Source organism: Sus scrofa, chromosome 1 (assembly GCF_054392235.1).
Source record: "Sus scrofa isolate SSC_HxYL_T2T_F1_AM1 chromosome 1, Sscrofa_HxYL_maternal_Yorkshire_Landrace_v2.0, whole genome shotgun sequence".
Taxonomy (NCBI): Eukaryota; Metazoa; Chordata; class Mammalia; order Artiodactyla; family Suidae; genus Sus; species Sus scrofa.
The window spans coordinates 118,035,513-118,055,886 of NC_139383.1; the positions used below are offsets into that span (position 1 = coordinate 118,035,513).

The following is a 20,374-nucleotide window of genomic DNA, read 5'->3' on the forward strand; positions in this document are numbered from 1 at the left end:
TGTGGCATATGTGGAGGTTCCCAGGCTAGGGGTCGAATCAGAGCTATAGCTGCAGGCCTATGCCACAGCCACAGCCATGCCAGATCTGAGCCTCATATGCAATCCCCTGAGCAACCAGCGATCAAACTGACATCCTCATGGATACTAGTCAAGTTCATTACTGCTGAGCCGCAATGGCAACTTCCAAGGCTGTCTTCTTTCTAAGATCTTTACATCTAGTTTTGCTTCTCTGAACCCAAAAAAGAAAATGAGGGAAAATTAATGCCCTTGGCTCATGTGTTTATTGTCACGTTTTTTCCTACAACCTAATTTATTTTTCCTAGTATGAAAAAAAAAAAAAAGTTTGTCAGAAACCTTGTTGGAATCAGAGATTTGAAGTGGGGCAGTAATGAGACCTGCGTCCAGGTCTAGTACTGCCAAGCCTTACAAGAGAACAGACACGCTGAATGGACCTTAGAGAGAGTGAGGAGGTTCCATTCTGGTGCACACTTTATTGGGTGGCAGTCCCTCTTAATATCAAGAGAATTGGAGAAAAGCCCCCGAGAGAGAAATCTGACTCGCCTCATTTCATAGCTGAGTCAAGCTGCTCTTCCCTCTCTTTCCTCTTGGACTAACAAGACTCATGTGTTCTTGCTGTTTCAGCAGCAAAAAAGGTGCCAACAAGGGAGTCATCTACAAACCGGCCATCAAGCAGGAGACAGAGGCCCACGCCTGAGGTCCTGGCATGCCAGGGGCACATCCAGGAAAGGACCTGGCTCTGGATGCAGCTCGCCGTGGCTCCCTGGACACTTGGGATACCAGAGGGTTCTCTGGAGCTCAACCCACAAACACCCCAGACCCTTGGGGGCCTTGAGCGGAGTGCTGTGCCATCCTGATGCCACACCAGCCCCAGTGGGATCGTGGATGGGAAGAGCTGGCTGGGGTGGGGGGTGGGGCAGGAACTCTGAGCTGTCTGCTTCATCTGTGTGAGACCACTAAGTGGTCCGCATTCTGGAGACACAAACCATGTTGCCTGCTGGGGGCCATTATTGGTTGGGAAACACTTTGATCCAGGGGATCACTTGAGGTTTCGAGATCCTAGGAGTTCTGCTGCCTGTCCACACTTTCAGGCCAGAAAGTGTCCTCTCTCTGCTTAGGCTTGGCTTTCGAGACGCAGCTTCTTTCCTTGGGGAAGGGCTTGGTGTCTGACTTCCTCCTGCTGCAACTAAACCTTTAGTCTGACCTTATAGCTGGTGGGGGTGGGTGGGTAAGGGAGCGGGGAGCAGGAAGGGTCAAGGTGTTAGAGAAAAAAGGAAACAAGATAATATTTTTTTGAAGTAGAGTTAAGGCATTTTCCAATCCTGTCCTTTGGGTCCGACACAGAGATTGAAGTGGGGCAGAATCTGAGGACCTCAGAGCGAGTGAGAAGACACGGGAGAGTCTCACTGTGGAAACAGAATGGGAATCACAAGTTGCCTGTCAGGCCCTAAGTGTGAGAAGGACCACACTTATCAAGCCCAGCCCCTCCTGTCAGGGGCCTCTGTACTTGTCACACTCTACAGATTTTAAAAATAATTAGGCTATTCATGGAAAATGTGGTGTTGCTTTCTCTCTCCTAGAGTAGACGTGAATTCTGAGAGGACCCAAACTGCTCCTGAATCTAGAGCAAACAGGCAGAAGCAGGACTATTGAAGAACGTTCTCTCTTCTGCCCAAATTTCATTTCGGTCACCTTTATGGCGTCCCTACTGTCATCCTGGAATTGGGATTTAACTACTTTTCAGAGGATGTCCAGTTGTAGGGTATTTAGGGGCCAGAAATAGTGGAATGTTACAAAGATTCTTCCTGGTCTTTCCCTCAAGTGACAAAGAGGGTTTCTGGGAAGAATTAACTTATTCTCCTCCCATCGACATAAGAGCCCAGGAGAGACCGAACGGTTTCATGACTGGGCAAGAGCCCCACCACCAACGCCTCACGGCAGGCACCTTGCATCTCACAGAGAACCTTTTATATATATATATATTTGTTTTTGTTTTTTGGGTTTTTTTTTTTTTTGTCTTTTTTTGCTATTTCTTGGGCCGCTCCCACGGCATATGGAGGTTCCCAGGCTAGGGGTTGAATCGGAGCTGTAGCCACCGGCCTATGCCAGAGCCACAGTAACGCGGGATCCGAGCCACGTCTGCAACCTACACCACAGCTCACGGCAACTCCGGATCATTAACCCACTGAGCAAGGACAGGGACTGAACCCGCAACCTCATGGTTCCTAGTCGGATTCGTTAACCACTGCGCCACGACGGAACTCCCATATATACATATTAGGGCTGCACCCATGGCATACAGAGGTTCCCAGGCTAGGGGCCCAGTTGGAGCTACAGCTGCCGGCCTATGCCACAGCCACAGCAATACAGAATCTGAGGGCACCTGTGACCTACACCATAGCTCATGGCAACTCCGGATCCTTAACCCACTGAGCGGGACCAGAGATCAAACCTGCGACCTCATGGACAATAGGCAGATTTGTCTGCTGTGCCACAACAGGAACTCCTCACAGAGAACCATCTAATTCCCATACTCATTTTGACAGCATGGAATATCCTCTCGAAGCCTAGGTTTCTTTAGATCATCTTTCCCCCACTGCTCCTCCTGCTACCTCTGAGCAGTCTTTTCCCTTCTCTCTGTCACAGCTCTTTGTAGTGATGTCAAGCCCTACGTCTTCTTGGCTTGTTTGATAGGCAGAGTTAGAGATGACCCGATGGAGATGCGGGGGTGCGTGTGCACTTGATCTCTGGCTGCCCTGGAGCTGGGGAGGCAGCTTAGCCTTGCCAGCCTGATGCTGATCGAATGACAGCAGGGACAACCCTCAGAACCATGCAGTGTAAATTAGACAATGCTTTCTGGGCCTCAGCCCAAAACTGCCAATCAGGAACCAACCTAAACCATTCCAGAGCTTGGGGCTTCCAAAAAGCTCTCCACTGCTTTTGTGGACAAATATTGTGAAAGAACAGAGAGATCATTGTACCTGGCACAATGGCTATTCATAAAGTGGCAGCGTTACTGGGCTGGTGGAGACAGTGACATTTCTCCTGCCCACTCCTCTCTCAGCTCAGCTTGAAGCCCTCCTGGCTCAGAGGAAACAAAGCCAGGGAGGCTGAAGGCTCCAAGAATCAACACTGTTGCCTTCCTTGCCAATACGTGTGGGACCCCAGAGGACTCAGCTCTGGAACTTTTCCTCAGGTTCTCACTCATTCCCTGACACTGGCTGCTAGGGGAGGAAACTAGTGCGGAGGTGCTGAAGGTCCTGGGCTCACACTCCCCCTCCCCATCCCTACCAGAGGGCCTGCAGGCTGTGCCAGGCACATGGCAGGTAGAGGTAACAAAAGCGAGGCCCAGGCTGGCACGGGGGCACTGGCTTCTTTGCCTCTCACTAAGGGGAGGTCTTTAGCCTCTCTGCTCTGTTTCTTTAATGTCAACTGACAGTAAAAAGCTACACTTGCTTCCCTAGTAGACCTAAGATTTTGCTCTATTGTCTGTTAATCGCATTTTAAGTTCTACCTTGAATTCTTCTCCCCTTCGCTAAACCCTCTGAAGGCTTCTTTAGTGACCCTTGGGAAACAGGGGGATGGGCAGCTTCTCTGTCCCTGTGCCTTGAATGGACCTTCGGCCACTGTGCTGATGGTCCGTTTAGCACTTCTGTATTTATTGTAAGAATGACTGCAATGAAGACATTCACTGTAAATATGAGAAATTATAAATAAAATGTTTTTCACACCAGACTGATTTTTTGGGAGGTGAGGATAAATCATTACTATTGGCAAAGCACTTTCTGGTTCCCTGTCTATGGTGGCAGGTAATAATATCACCTGCGGCCAGGTCTTAGAACCTGACTCCAAAGGAGCATACACTCATGTACTCAGGCATTTCACTGAGGGTGGGGCCCCACAGACTGTGCAGCCCCTGTCACATGGCCACTTCGTTTGTGGACCTTGGACGTCTAGAGTAATCAGGGAACAGGCTCAGGGAGAAGGAGGCTGTAAGCTGGGTCTTGAAGGACATTTCAGATTTAAACAGATGGGAAAGGAGACGTTTCTAACCACAGTGACATGAATACACGGGACCAGTCTTGTGTGTCTTTTCACTCTACTGGGTATTGTACCCAGCAGGCTGGTAGCCTCTCTTGGTTGCATGACCATAACCTTCTTTTGGATTCTTTCTGCAAAACATGCTCTGTCTCTCCACGTAATCTTTTGTGTAAATCCAGACTTCACATTCTGGTTTGCTAAAAGGGGCAGTCCTGTAAAGGTTACAAATAGCCACTATCATTGTTTTTATTTAGGTGAGCTTCCAATTTTCACTTCAGTTGCCCTAAGTCCAAGATAGGTGAGATGTTTAAGAATAGTTCTGTACCAGGAGGTGATAAAGCAGCGAGTCCAGCTTTGCAACAGAAGCATTATACACGCCTGGAGGTCCTGATGGTCTCTTCAGTTGGAGCACAAGGATTCTTCAGTTCTTCCCTTTTGGCCTCTTTCTAGGTGTCATGACCACTTGCAGGGGTGAGGTCAGGTGGGGCGCAAGGATCAGGGCTACCTGTTGCGCTCATTTCTTACACTTGTTCCCATCCCACTGGGGTGGGGATGGGGGGCACTAGAGGGACCACCTCCTAGAGTGAGGAATCAACAATTTCTTTTCTTTTGTCTTTTTGCCTTTGTTGGGGCCATTCCCATGGCATATGGAGGTTCCCAGGCTAGGGGTTGAATCAGAGTTGTAGCCGCTGGCCTACACCTCAGCCACAGCAATGTGAGATCCAAGCTGCGTCCGCGATCCACACCACACCTCACGGCAGTGCTGGATCCTTGACTTACTGAGCAAGGCCAGGGATCGAACCCGCAACCTCATGGTTCCTAGTCAGATTCATTAACCACTGCGCCACGACGGGAACTCCCCGAGGAATCAACACTTTCTGTTACATCATCTCCCTTCTCTGCACCGCCTTTCTTCCTATTTCCTGAACTTGAGATCCATCTGGGCTGATGCTCAGGAAGGTGTGGTGGTGAGAGCTGTGGACAGTAAGGAGACTCAAGTTCTCTTTCAGCTTGGACATTACCTCCTTGTCTGAATCCAGCTAAATGGATAATCAGTGCCCACAACCCAACAGAAATACAATGAAATATAGGGGGAGACGTGAAATTTTAAAATTCCAGTAGTCACACCAAAAAAAGTAAAAGAAATCAGTGACATTAATTTTAATAATATATTTTATATAACCCCATAGATCAAAAATACTATAATTTCATCATATAATCTTTACTCATTTATTTATTTATGTTATTTAGTTTTTTTTTTTTTGTCCTTTTTAGGTCCATACCTGCGGCATATGGAGGTTCAGAGGCTATGGGTCTAATCGGAGCTGTAGCCACCGGGCTATGCCAGAGCCACAGCAATGCCAGATCTGAGCTGCATCTGTGACCTACACCACAGCTCATGGCAATGCCAGATCCTTAACCCACTGAGCGAGGCCAGGGATCGAGGCCGCAACCTCATGGTTCCTAGTCGGATTCGTTTCCGCTGCGCCACAACTGCAACTCCAATCATTATTAATTTTTTTGGCTGTTCCCATGCCATATCAAAACTCCCAGGCCAGGGATCAAACCTTTGCCACAGCAGTGACCCAAGCGATAGCAGGGACAATGGCAGATCCTTAACCCATTGTGCCACAAGGAAATTCCTATAATCAATATTTTGACGTGAGCTGTTTTCATTCTTTTTTCCCCTTAGTCTTTGAAATCTGCAGTGTACTTTATGCTACTTTATGCTGTGTATCTCCATGCAGATGCTAAATGTTCACTGAAAATATTTGATCTATATTTAGATTTCATGAAAACTTACAGATGAAAAAGCATATTCGCATCCCCAAGTTGCTCCTAACACACTTAAAACGTTTTCCAAATAATGGAATCAATTATCAGCTTTTACATTTAAATGTATTGAAATAAAATAGGAGTTCCCATCATGGTTCAGTGGTTAACGAATCTGACTAGGAACCAAGAGGTTGCGGGTTCGATCCCTGACCTTGTTCAGTGGGTTAAGGATGTGGTGTTGCTGTGAGCTGTGGTGTATGTAGGTCACAGACACAGCTTGGATTCCGCGTTGCCGTGGCTCTGGTGTAGGCTGGCAGCTACAGCTCCGATTAGACCCATAGCCTGGGAACCTCCACATGCCGCGGGAGCGGCCCCAGGAAAAGGCAAAAAATAAAAAAATAAAATAAATAAAATAAAATAAAATAAAAGGAGTTTCTCAGTTTCAGTAGCCACCCTGGAAGTACTCAACAGCTGTATGTGGCCGGGACGGCCCCTGTGCAGATGGAACGGCCAACTTCCTTTGACATAGCCTTTGGAAAGGTTGAACCTAGATGGCTTTCACACAAAAGAAACCCTGCAAGAAAGCTTTGGAAGGTAAGGATGAGAGACAGGAGCTAGTGGATGGGGGAGTCCAAGGGAGGGTGGATCTGGAGGATGGGAGAAATGGGGGCAGAGAGAGCATCAGGCCGAGGTAAAAAGACCAGCAGACCTCATGTGCATACCTGTTCCACTCACCTCTCCAGGATCCCCAGCCTTCCCCACCCTGGCCATACCCCTCAGTCCTGGGGTCCAGGGTCCAGGTGGTCACCAGTGACCCAGCCTAGGGTGCCTCTGCCTGGGTGAGAGCTTGGGCTGTGGGCATGAGGGCACTTGGTTAATTTTGGGGGACCTCACTGCAGGACCTGGCCAGGTGCCAAGTGCTACCTGCACCCACTCCTGTGCCCCCAACACCCTCTCCTGATCTCCTAGAGCCTTTACATTCCCACACTGGACAAAGTGTCTCCTCTCTTCCAGAGCCAGCCATCCCAAAGGGGGCCAATGCCAGAAACCCAAGTCTCTTGACTTGTTAGCTTTGCCCCATGCCTCAAGTTAGAAGGAGTCACTTCCTTCGAGGTGGAGGATGATGCTTGAGACTTGCCTACAAGAGGAAACGAGACCTCCAGGGCCACCTGCTGGGCAGGAGAGGTGCCACCTGGGCAGTGGATACCATTCTGGAGTCACTATCCATGTCCACACTGGACAATGTGGGCTGGTGCGCCCAGTGCTGCATGGTCCTCTGGCTGGGATTTAACTGTCACAGGGTGTGAAGGAAGGTGTGAGGCTGAGATGCTGCCACAGAGGTCCCCGTGCCCTTTCACTGTAGAATAACTGGGCAGAAACAAGGGCCAAAATGCTTTGTGGTACAGAATGATTCACCATAAAAAAAAAAAAAAAAAAAAAAAAAAGATTGCAGGTCAGCACATCATTACGACGGCAAGTCAACCAGGGATTCAGTAATGACTCTGTCTGTATACCCTTGGTTGTTTCAATACACCTTCACAGTCTTCACAACGCAGGGAAAGAGAAAGTGCTGCCCCTACCTTGTAAGTGGAAAATGAAACAATGGCTAGAGCTGAGGGCTGAGCCACCACCATTCAGCCCTGCAGTGCTCAGATCTTCAAGGGCAGTGCAGGGTCTACCCTCCACAGTTCCAGGGACATGGAAATGCCATCTTGTAATAGAACTTACCATATTTATCCCAATCACGCCACAACCTCATAAACCACCACAGGATAAAGGACTAAAGGCATTTGTGCCAACAATTTCCAGAAAGTCAACAACAACTTCTTGCCTCCAATCTGCTTCGTAATATTAAACTCTGACATCTGTTCAAGAGAAGTCTGACCAAGGTTTGCCAACCGCCAGTAGACAAAGGAGCCAGCAGAACTCTTGGGACGCCACCCTCACCTCTAATTCGGCAAACCAAATCCCCAAGGTACTGTCGCTGAACCTTTTCTTAAAGCTGAACTGGAAGGGAGTAAATGCACACCCCTACACACAAACATAGATTCTATTTGTATAAAATTCTAAAAAATGCAAACTCTAGTGGCAGAAAGCAGATCAGTGATTGCCAGGGGATGAATCGGGGGATGAAGGGATTACAGAGGGGTATGAAAACTTGTTGAGGTGATGGATATGTGCATTATCTTCATTGTGGTGATGGTTTCTCTTCATAGGTCAAAACTGTTCAAATTTTAAACTTTAAAAAGGTGCCATTTATCTTATATTAATTATACCTCAATAAAGCCATTTAAAAAAAGGAGGGGGAAAAAACCACACAAATAACATCCTGCCCCATCCTGGCATTTCCATTCAGAGCTTATCCTCCTGGTCCACTAAGGAGGAGAAGGTTGGCCAGACCTGGCACACTTCCCTGGGACTCACCCTGTGGGTGGGAGCCCAGAAGGAGTGTGATCTCCACTCACGTGGCCAGCTAGGACCTCTCCTTGCTGGAAGGCAAAGCCATTATTTCTGCTTGAGTTCACTCATTTCAAATATTAACTTTTAATTACCTGCAATGAAGACAACAAACACAGGGCCTACGGGTTCAAGGGCACACTGAGACCTCTATAGCAACTCTGTCGGTGATGACAAGAGTTGACCGGCTTCTCTGAAAGGAGTGTGGACTCTTCTGGTGATGCAAGTAATATAAATAGTTCATCCACTGAAACTCTATTCTCAAGCTACCTAGACATGCAACAGCAGAGCTCATTCATCTTAGTTTCTCTCCTTCCCAACCATCCAACACATAACCACTGGAAAGGCTTTCCTGAATATGGTACGCCTTGTCATGCAGAACAAGCATGGTCAGAAGCTCATTACACCCTCTTGGCCAATGGGTGAAAACTGGATTAATCTCCTGGGATATTGGGATATAATAAGAAATATGTATTTGGTCTTTATCCTCCGTTCCCAGCACAAAGTTCCTACATGGTATTCATAATAAACCCCTTTAGCAGAGGATATAAATGGACATTTCTCCAAAGGGGACATACAGATGGCCAGTAGGCATGTGAAGGGATGCTCAACACCACTAACTGGTGGAGAAATGCAAATCAAAACTAGAGTGAGGGAGCTCCCCTCTGTGCACAGTGGGTTAAAAATCTAACTGCAACAGCTCGGGCTGCTGTGGAGGCATGGGACCGATCCCTGGTCCAGCGCAGGGGGTTAAAGGATCTGGTGTTGCCGCGTCTAAGCTCAGATTTAATCCCTGGCCCGGGGAACTTCCATATGCCATGGATGAGGGAACAAAAACCAAAAAAAAAAAAAAAAAAAAAAAAAAAATTCCATCACTGTTGGTAGGAAGGTTTGTGGGTAGATGGAGCTACTGTCGAAAACAGTATAGCTGTTCCTCAGGAAACTAAAAACAGAATTACCATACAATTCAGCAATCCCACTCCTAGGAATATATCTGGACAAAACTCTAATTCAAAAAGACAGGGAATTCTCTTGTGGGTGCAGCAAGTTAAGGATCCAGCGTCATCACTACAGTGGCTTGGGTAGCTGCTGCAGTGTGGGTTTAATTCCTCACCCAGGACCTTTCATGTGCTGCGGGTGCAGCCAAAAAAAAAAAAATAAACACCAAAAAGATACATGCAGTTCTGTGTTCACAGCAGCACTACTCACAGCAGATGAATGGACTAAGAAGATGTGGTACTGTTAATGAAGCATGCTGTGCTGATTATTGATGCAGAAAATGAGGATGATATGGGTATTATATGTGTTGCTGTAATAAAGAGAAGAATTTAAATAGCCAGCAAACATACACCTTAAATAACATGAAATATTTGATTTCCTATTCAGATGGTCTCTGCCCTGTCAAACTAATTTTACTGTTTATTAAAAAGATAACTTCTATAGTTTCAGCTAAAAAAAAAGATGTGGTATACACATACAATGGAATACCACTCAGCCATAAAAAAGAATCAAATAATGCAATTTGCAGCAACATGGGTGCAACTAGAGATTATCAAACTAAGCAAAGTTAAGTAGAAAGAGAAAGAAAAATACTTTATGATATCACTTTTATGTGGAATTGAAAATATGGCACAAATGAACCTATCTACACAACAGAAACAAACTCATAGACATAGAGAACAGACTTGTGGTTGCCAAGGGGAGGGGGGATGAACTGGTAATTTGGGGGTAGTAGATGCAAACTATTACATTTAGAATGGATAAGCAATGAGATTGTACTATACAGCCCAGGGAACTATAGTTAGTCTGGTGGGAGGGAGCACGATAGGAAAGAATATAAAAAAGAATGGGGAGTTCCCTTTGTGGTGCAGCAGAAGCAAATCCCACTAGTATCCAGGAGGATGAGGGTTCAAATTTTGCCCTCGTTCAGTGGGTTAAGGATCTGGTGTTGCAGTGAGCTGTGGTGCAGGCTGGGAGCTGCAGCTCTGATTTGACCCCTGAGAACTTCCATATGCTGTGGGTGTGGCCCTCAAAAAAAAATGTGTATAAGTGTATAATTGAGACACCTTACTCTATAGCAGAAATTGTCACAACACTGTAAATCAACAGTACTTCAATTTTTTTAAAAAGCCCTACATTGTAAATCAACCATATTTCAATAAAACTTTAAAAAATGGGGAAAAAAAAGCCCCGTAAGCTTTACCTCAGTTGATGCTAAAGAGGTGATGAAGTTTGGAGGATGGGGGATGGCTTCCAGAGGAATCATATGATTAGAAAGTTGGAACTTTCAACCCTACCCCCAGTCTCTGGGGAGAGACAAGAGGCTAAATTAAATTATGTGATTAAATTATTCAACGGTGAATAATTTAATCAATCACACCTGTGTCGTGAAGCCTCCATAAAAGCCCTAAACAACTGGGTTCAGAGTGCTTCCATCACGTGGAGGTGCTGGGAGGGTGGTGCACCCAGAGAGGGCATGGACACTCTGTGCCCTTTCTCCATACCTGGACCTATGTACCTATTTATCTGGCTGTTCATCTGTATCCTTTGTAATATCATTTATAACAAACTGGCAAATGTAAGTCAATGGTCACCTGAGTTTGTGAGCTGTTCTAGCTAATTATCAGACCTGAGGGAGTCATCGGAACCTGCAATTTATAGTCAGAAGTGCGGGTGACAACCTGGGACTTGCAACTGATGCCTAAAGTGGGGGTGGTCTTGTGAGACCGAGCCCTTAACCTGTGGGGTCTGCAATAGCTCCAGAAAGTTAATGTCAAAACTGAGTTAAGGAAGTTACCCTGTGGTACAGTGGGTCAATGATCTAGTGTTGCCACAGCTGCAGCTATGGTGCAGCTTTCAACTGCAGCGCAGGTTTGATCCCTGGCTTGGGAGCTTCCATATGCCATGGGTGTGGTGGGAAAAAAAAAAAAAAAAAAGCTGTTTAAAAAAAAAGAATTGAGTCAAACTGTAGAACACCCACTTGGTGTCCAATGAGGATTGCTTGGTGTGGAAAGACCCACACATTTGGTGTCAAAAGTGTTATAAGTAAAGGAAATAGCGTTTTCCTTTATCTTCTATAATTCAAAGTCATTTTCAACTGATTTTCTCATACTTCCTCATTTAAAAGCAAATCACTTAATGTACAATCACTGCTAAGCACAGATGAAGTGAGAGTAATTCAACCATAATTTAGATGAGTACCTACATTCAATGATAACTGGTATCACAATCTCATTTAGGGAGACAGAAATCATTAACCATAATATACAGAAGAGTAGTGTGAAAAGATGCTATGTGTCTATGAACAGAAGAATGACTAAACAAAATATATCCATAAGATGGAATAACATTCAGCAAAAAGTTGCAAATTACTGATATATCCCCAAACATGAACGACCTGCGTGTGTTACTGTATGCAAATTATTCCTTGATTTAAAAAATATATATTTTAGGAGCCCACAGTGGAAAAAGCCACTTGTTTTTCTGAGTCTAAACAGGAAAGACTTCACAAAAGGTGACAACTGAGCAAGCTCTTGAAGGGGGAATACAATGCTTTCCAGTTGGAGCTAAAAACAAGATCAGAGATGGACCCAATCAAAAAATGGGCATAAGACCTAAACAGACATTTCTCCAAAGAAGACAGACAAATGGCCAAGAAGTGCATGAAAAGATGCTCAACATCACTAATTACTAGAGAAATCAAATCAAAACTATGAGGTATCACTTCAGACTACAAGGTATCACCATTCAGAATGGCCATGATCAAAATGTCTACAAATAATAAATTCTGGAGAGGATGTGGAGACAAGGGAAGCCTCCTCTGTTGGTGGGAATATAAATAGATACAATCATTATGGAAAACAGTATGGACGTTCCTTAATAAACAAAAATCTGATCTAGCAATCCCACTCCTGGGCATATATTTGGAGAAAACCATAATTTGAAAAGATACACGCACCTCAATGTTCACTGCAGCACTGTTTACAATAGCCAAGACACAAAAGCAAGCTAAATGTCCATTGACAGATGAATGGATAAAGAAGATGTGATATATATGTATGTATATGATATATACATACATATATATGATGGCATACTACTCAGCCATTTAAAGAAAATGAAATAATGCGGAGTTCCCATAATGGCTCAGTGGTTAACGAATCTAAAACCATGAGGTTGTGGGTTCGATCCCTGGCCTTGCTCAGTGGGTTCAGGATCCGGCATTGCCGTGAGATGTGGTGTAGGTCGCAGACGCAGCTCAGATCCCACGTTGCTGTGTCTCTGGCGTAGAATTGCGGCTACAGCTCCGATCAGACCCCTAGCCTGGGAACCTCCATATGCCGCGGAAGCAGCCCAAGAAATGGCAAAAAGACCAAAAAAAAAAAAAAAAAAAAAAAAGCGAAATAAAAAAAAGAGAAATAATGCCATTGCAGCAACCTGGAAGCTACTAGAGATTATCATACTAACTGAGGTCAGATAAAGAAAAACCAATATCATGATATCACTTATAGGGGGAATCCAAAAAAAAAAAAAAAACACATAAATGAACTTATTTACAAAACAAATAGATTCAAAGACTTCAAAAACAAATGTGGTTACCAGGGGAGAAGGGGCATGGACACAGATTAGGAGTTTGGGATTAACATATACACAGTACTAGGTATAAAACAAATAAATAACAAGGTCCTAACTGTACAGTGCAGAGAAATCTACTCAATAGCTTGTAATAATCCATAATAGAAATGAATCTGAAAAAATGTGGGTATAAACACAACTGAATCACTTTACTGTACACTTGAAACTAACATAACCTTGTAAATTAACTACATGTCAATTAAAAAAAAATTTGTGGAGATAAGAGAGTCCCTAGGGCATCCTAAATAGAGCCTCAGGGATGTGGTGAGAAGGTTTGGGAAGGGAGGAGAGGGAATGGTGGGGGCAGGAAAATGGCTGGGATCAGAGTGTGGAGGCCTTGTATGATACACACTTTCTAATCAAAACAAAAAGAAATCACAGGAGTTCCCGTTGTGGCGAAACAGGATCAGTGGTGTCTTGGGAGCCCTAGGTTCGATTCCCAGCCTAGCACAGTGATTTAAGGGTCCACTGGCGTTGCCGCAGCTGTGGCTTAGGTTGCAACTGTGGCTTGGATCTGATACCTGGCCCAGGAGCTGCATATGCCACAGGGTAGCTGGAAAAGGAAAAAAAAATCATGGAAGAACCTATATTATGGCTTTTTCTGATTACATAAATAATATATACTCATTAAAAAACAGATTTTTTAAAACATACAAATATTATGTATAAAGCCAAAAGTCTCCCACAATCCTAACTCCTGTGTATGTGTGTATTTTGACATTCATTTAAAATTTTTTAATAAAATAGATCTTACCTATTTTTACTATTATATTCTTGGTATCTAGCACAATGCATGGCATAAAAAATGCTTATCGAACAGAAGAATGGTAACTTGCTTTTGTTTTCTAAGACATTCCAAATATTCTCATTCTTTTTAATGGCTGTAAAGTGTTCTCACCTATGAGACTATTACAAGATTTTTATGTATTTGGATCTATTTCGGTGGGATGGATCCTAGAAAAGAAACTGCTGGTTCAAAAAATGCTTATGTTGGCACTCCCATGTGGCTCAGCTGGCTTAAGGATTCAGTGTTGTCACTGCAGTGGCCTCACTTGCTGCTATGGCTTGGGTTTGATCCTTGGCCCAGGAACTTCTGCATGCCATGGCATGGCTGAAAAAAATGCATATCTCAAAATTTTATAGATATCATAGATTTTGCTAAATTACCACCCCAAAGGACTACTGATTTGTTTTCTCACAATATGATGCTCCCACCATATGCTCAACAATTTTTTTCATTCTATCGAGATGTAATTGACATATGGCTCTGTATAAATTTAAGGTGTATGGTATAATGACATAACTTACATACATCATGACACGATTGCCACAATAATTTTAGTGAACATCCATCATCTTATACAGATACAAAATGTAAGAAACAAAAAAAATGTGTGTGATGAGAACTCTTAGGATTTACTCTTTTTTGGGGTTGGAGGCCACATCTGTGGCATATGGAAGTTCCCAGGCTAGGGGTCAAATCGGAGTTGCAGCTGCCAGCCTACGCCACAGCCACAGCGGATCCAAGCCACAATTGCAAACTATGCCACCACTTGCTGAGCAAGGTCAGAGATCAAACCTGTATCCTCATGGATACTAATCAGATTCTTTAACCCACTGAATAACAGCCACAGTGAGAACTCTAGGATTCACTGTCTTAACTTTCATATATGACACACAGCAGTATTGCTTACACTTATCATGAACGTTATATCCCTAGTGCATATTTATCTTATAACCAGAAGTTTGTAGTACTTTTTGACTGCTTTCATTCAACTCCCCTTTCCCCCAACTTCCTGCCTCTTAGTAACCATAAATTTGATCTTTTTGTTTTCTTGTTTTGGTGTTTTCATTTTTTTGCTTTTTAGGGCGGCATCCACAGCATATGGAAATTCCAAGGCTAGGGGTTGAGTCATAGCTACAGCTGCCAGCCTACACCATAGCCACAGCAACTTGGGATCTGAGTGGAGTCTGCGACCTACACCACAGCTCATAGCAACGCCAGATCCCCAACCCACTGAGCGAGGCCAGGGATCAACCCGCATTCTAATGGATACTAGTCGGATTCGTTTCTTCTAAGCCACAAGGGGAACTAACTTCCTGTTTGCTTATTTTTGAAGTATATTTGACCTACAACACTATGTTGGTTCCTGTTACACAACAAAGTGTTTCGGCATTTCCGTACATTTCAAAATGATCACCACAATAAATCTAGTTACAAAGTGTCACCATCCAAAGATATTACTTAGTTATTGACTGTATTCCCCACACTGTACACTTTATACCTGTGACATATATTTTGCAACTGGAAATTTGTACCTTAATCTCCTTCATCTGTTACTTTCCTCTCCCCACACCTGTTTTGTTCACCTCTCCACACTACCTGTTTTGTTCACTGTATCTACAAGTCTGTTTCTGTTTTATTATGTGTATTTGTTTTGTTTTTTAGATTCTACGTGTAAGTGAAATCATACTGTATTTGTCCTTCTCTGATGACTTATTTCACATAGTATAATACCTTCTAGGTCCACCCATGTTGTAAATCGCAAGACTTCATTCTTTTTTTTATGGATGGGTAATATTCCATAGTATATAGTATATATTCCTATATGTGTGTGTGTGTGTGTGTGTATAAACTATATACTATAGTGTATATATATAATAGCACCTTGTTTTTTATGGCTACAGGTGTGGCATATGGAAGTTCCTAGCCCAGGAACTCAATCACAGCCCTGGCAATGCTGGATCCTTTAACCCAATGCACTGGGCCTGGGATTGAAACTGCACCTTTGCAGGAACCAGAGCTGCTACAGTCGAATTCTTAACCCACAGCAAGAACTCCTAGGATATCTTCTGTGCATCTGTTGATAGGCACTTGGGTTGCTTCCATATCTTGGCTATTGTAAGTAATGCTGTAATGAACAGCTTATGTTTACTTTGGATAAATACCCAGGAGTAGAACTGATGGATCACATGATAGTTCTACTTTTAATTATTTGAGGAACCTCCATACTGTTTTCCATAGTGGCTGCACCAATTTACATTCCCACCAAGAGTGCATGAGGGCTCCCTTTGCTCCACATCCTCACCAACACTTGTTACTTGTGCTCTTTTTGATGATAGGCATTTTGACAGGTGTAAGGTCACTATGGTTTTGATTTGCATTTCCCTGATGATTAGTGATGTTCAGCATCTTTTCATGTGTCTGTTGGCCAGATGTATATCTTCTTTGGAAAGACAACTATTCAGATACTCTGCCCATTTTTTAATTGGGCTGGGTGGATTTTTTTGTAATGTCTTGTTTCGATGTTGGAGTTCACGAGTTCTTTACATATTCTGGATATTAACCCTTTATCAACGAAAAATATGCCCAGAGTGTTCTTTGTAACAAAGGTCTGCTGTTCAGGAAAAAAGTTCAAGAGATTTATCCCACCTGGAAGAAGGGCATGTCTCCCACTCCAGCCCCCTTCAGCCTTCCTGTCTCATCTAAGGGGAGGAAAAGAGCTAAAAGACCCTTAGTTGAGGGACGTAGCCCCACAAAAAAACCTGAGATTTAGTCTCAAAATTAGAATACATGAACTCTCTCTCACACCAACCTTACTGCCACACCAATAAGGTTCCAATATAAAAACTGGATTATAGCTCAAGACAGAGTCTTTCTTTGGGGAAGAGCTTGGGGAGGGGGGGTGAAATCCCAAAGTCAAGAAGGGAGACAAAAACAAGGATGCTAGAGGAACTTGTGCCTTTGGTACCTAAAGCTGCAGCAAACATTAGAGTCCAGCTCTTGCCCAGACTGACAGAAAGGTCTATTTACGTCAGTTTTATTACCCAGTACATGATGTCCAGATTTCAATAAATAATTATGAGACATGTTAAGAGCCCAGAAAAAATAGTCTGAAGAAATACAGGGATATTCAGATTTTCTACTTCTTCTTGGTGAGTTTTTTAAGAATTTGTCTATTTCATCTAAGTTTTTAACCTATTGCTTTTAAGTGTTTCATAATATTCCTCTTTTATTTAATAATGTAGAGGCTGCAGTGATGTCTTTTATTCCTGATATTCATAATGTGTGTCCTATTTTTCTCCTTATTAACTGAATAGAGCTTTACTAACTAATGATTTTTCTCAAAGAATCAGATTTTTGCTTTACTGGTTTCTCTACTGTTTTTCTGTTTTCTATTTGATTTCTGCTATTCTCTTCATTACTTCCTTTCTTCTGCTTATTTTAGCTTCAGTTTGCTCCTGCTTCTAGTTTTTTAAGAAGAAACTTAAGTTCTTGCTTTTACACATTTTAACTTATCTAATTAAGCATTTAATGCTAAAAAACTTCCCACTCTATTCTCTCCTCAGGGACTTTGCTTTGGTAACCATCCCCTCTCCTGGATTATCAACTTTTCCCTTTCCACTGACTCATTCTCATCTTCTTATAAACATACTGTTACAGTACGATATTATAGGTGGGAATAAAGGGGAGAAAAATGCCCTTTCTTGCCCTCACATCCTCCTCAGTCTAGCATCCCATCCCCCTACTATAATTACATGGTTATCTGTACTCTATATGCTGTGGCTACTTTCTTATCTCCCAATCTCTACAATCCATCCCACTTAGGCGTTCACCTCTACACTGAAATTGCTTTTATCAAGGTCACCAGAAAACTCCACCTCTCCATATGCAACAATCAATTCTTACTCCTCATCTTACTCATTGCTCAGCAGCATTCGGCCGACTGTCCCCTGGCTCTCAGGCCACCACTCTCTCCTGGTTTTCCTTCTTTCCTTGGTGATGTTCCCAGCCTGCCCTTTCCAATCTGTCAACTGGAGTGCCCCAGGGTTCAGTCCTCGGCCCTCCACCTTTTCCTGGTGATATACATCCATTACCTAAGGGCCTTTCATCCACTCCTAAAACTTTAAGTATCATCTTATGTATTCAAGTTATTCTATATTCTTTCCTAATCTGTAGCTGTCCCATATATTCCCTGAGAACAAAGATCTCCACCGTCTTATATTTTTCCATCCTTCTAAAATATCTAACACAGGAGGCAAGAATATTCAATGGAGAAAAGATGGTCTCTTCAATAAGTGGTGCTGGGAAAACTAGTCAGCTACATGCAAAAGAATGAAATTAGAACATTCTCTCACACCATACACAAATATAAACTCGAAATGGATTAAAGGCCTAAATGTAAGGCTAGATACTATAAAACTCTTGAGGGAAATATAAGCAGAACCGTCTTTGACATAAACTGCAGCAATATCTTTTTGGATCCACCTCCCAGAGAAATGAAAATAAAAACAAAAATAAATGGGACCTAATTAAAATTAAAAGCTTTTCCACAGCAAAGGAAACGATTAAAAAAATGAAAAGACAACCCACAGAATAGGAGAAAATCTTTGCAAATGAAGCCACCAACAAGGGATTAATCTCTAAAATATACAAATATCTCATACAGCTTTATATTAAAAATGTTAATAATATTAAAATATTAAACATTCTAATATTAACATTAAATATTCTTAAATATTTCAAATATATTAATATTGTATTATTAATATTAAAATATTAATAATATTAATCTCTAAAATATACAAATATCTCATACAGCTTTATATTAAAAAACTAATCAAAAAATGATCAGGAAATAGACATTTCTCCAAAAGAAGACAGATGGAAAAAAAAAAAAGATATCCAACATCACTAATTATTAGAGAAATGTAAATCAAAACTACAATGAGATATCACATCATACCAGTCAGAATGGCCATCATCAAGTTGTCTACAAACAATAAATGCTAGAGAGTGTGTGGAGAAAAGGAAATCCTCCTACACTGTTAGTGAGAATGTAAATTAGTACAACCACTATGGAGAAGAGTAAGACATTCCTTAAAACTATCATACGATCCAGCAATTCCACTCTTGGGCATCTATCCAGAGAAACCGTAACTGGAAAAGATACATGCACCTCAGTGTTCATTGCAGCACTATTCACAATAGCTGGATATGGACACAACGTAAATGTTCATTGACAGAGGAATAGATAAAGATGTGGTATATATATATATATATGTATATATATGTCTATAGACACACATGCACGCATATACATACACAATGGAATATTACTTAGCCATAAAAAGGATGAAATATTGCCATTTGCAGCAACACCAATGGACCTACAGATTATCATACTAAATGAAGTCAGACAGAGAAAGAGAAATATCATATATCACTAATAAGTGATATGTGGAAATATGTGGAATCTTAAAAATGATACAAATAAACTTATTTACAAAAGAGAAACAGACTCACAAGACTTCAAAAACAAACTTATGGTTACCAAAGGGGAAAGGTGGAGATGAGGGACAAATTAAGCATTTGGGATTAACATATACACACCACTATATATAAAATAGATAACCAACAAGTACCTATTGTATAGCACAGGGACTTACACTCAATATTCTATAATAACCTATATGGGAAAAAGAACTGATATATATATATATATATATATATATATATATATATATATGATAATTCAATCGCTTTAATGTACACTTGAAACTAACACAACACTGTAAGTCAACTATAATCCAATAATTTTTTTAAAAAACAATTACTGTTATTTTTTTAAAAAATAAAGCATCTAGGAGACAGGATTAAGATGGCAGAATAGAAGGACTGGAGCTCAACTTCTCTCATAAAAACAACAAAATTACAACCAAATGCTGAACAACCTTCAACCAAATGGACTGGGAACTTTCAAGACGATATCCTACTACAGAAGACAAAGAGGAGGCCACATCAAGAGGAGGAAGGGCGATTACACGATATAAGCAACCCCATACCTCCTTGGTTGGAAGCCCACAGACTGGAAAGTAACTGTATCACAAAGACTCACCTATAGGAGTGAGAGAGGCAGACAAAGCCTTTGACAAAATCCAACACCCATTTCTGATAAAAATCCTTCAGAAAGTGTGCATGGAGGGAACCTGCCTCAACATAATAAAGGCCATATATGACAAACTCAGAGATAACATCCTTCTCAATGGTGAAAAACTGAAAAAATTCCCACTGATATCAGAAACAAGACAAGGATGTCCGCTCTCGCCACTAGTATTCAACATGGTTTTGGAAGTCCTAGCCATGGCAATCAGAGAAGTAAAAGAAATAAAAGGAATCCCAATTGGAAAGAGAAAGAAGTAAAACTATCACTATTTGCAGATGACATGATACTATACCTAGAGAATCCTAGACTCTACCAGAAAACTGTTAGAGCTCATCAATAAATTTGGCAAAGTTGCAGGATACTTAATTAATACATAGAAATTGACTGCATTTCTATATACTAACAATGAAAGATCAGAAAGAAAAATCAGGAAAACAATCTCATTTACCATCACATCAAAAAGAATAAAATACTTAGGAATAAACCTGCCTAAAGAGACA

The 20,374-nt window shown here is 42.2% G+C and overlaps 2 protein-coding genes across 13 annotated transcripts in view; one reads left to right on the top strand and one right to left on the bottom strand.

The window, feature by feature from the left end:
• The window catches only part of CA12 (carbonic anhydrase 12), a 61,521-nt gene extending 57,770 nt beyond the window's left edge, over positions 1–3,751 (top strand). For all 4 annotated transcript variants that reach the window (XM_084967638.1, XM_021094163.2, XM_021094165.2 and 1 more), the window contains one exon: positions 643–3,751. In XM_084967638.1, coding sequence (XP_084823764.1) covers positions 643–715 — 73 coding nt within the window. In that variant the 3' untranslated portion in view covers positions 716–3,751. The remainder of the gene's footprint in view (positions 1–642) is intronic.
• The window catches only part of APH1B (aph-1 homolog B, gamma-secretase subunit), a 213,727-nt gene that overhangs the window by 157,406 nt on the left and 35,947 nt on the right, over positions 1–20,374 (bottom strand). The window contains exons 7-8 of one of the 9 annotated variants that reach the window (XR_014809788.1): positions 6,558–6,687; positions 2,079–5,034 (exon numbers count right to left, since the gene is read on the bottom strand). The exons of 6 other annotated variants lie outside the window; for them this stretch is intronic. Coding sequence is in view for 1 of the 3 variants with exons in the window: in XM_021094218.2 (XP_020949877.1) it covers positions 5,012–5,034 (23 nt within the window). In the remaining 2 variants the exon portion in view is untranslated. Of the gene's footprint in view, positions 1–2,078; positions 5,035–6,557; positions 6,688–20,374 lie in introns of those variants that run through there. 2 more of the 9 variants (XM_021094208.2, XM_021094218.2) reach the window with 2 other exon arrangements.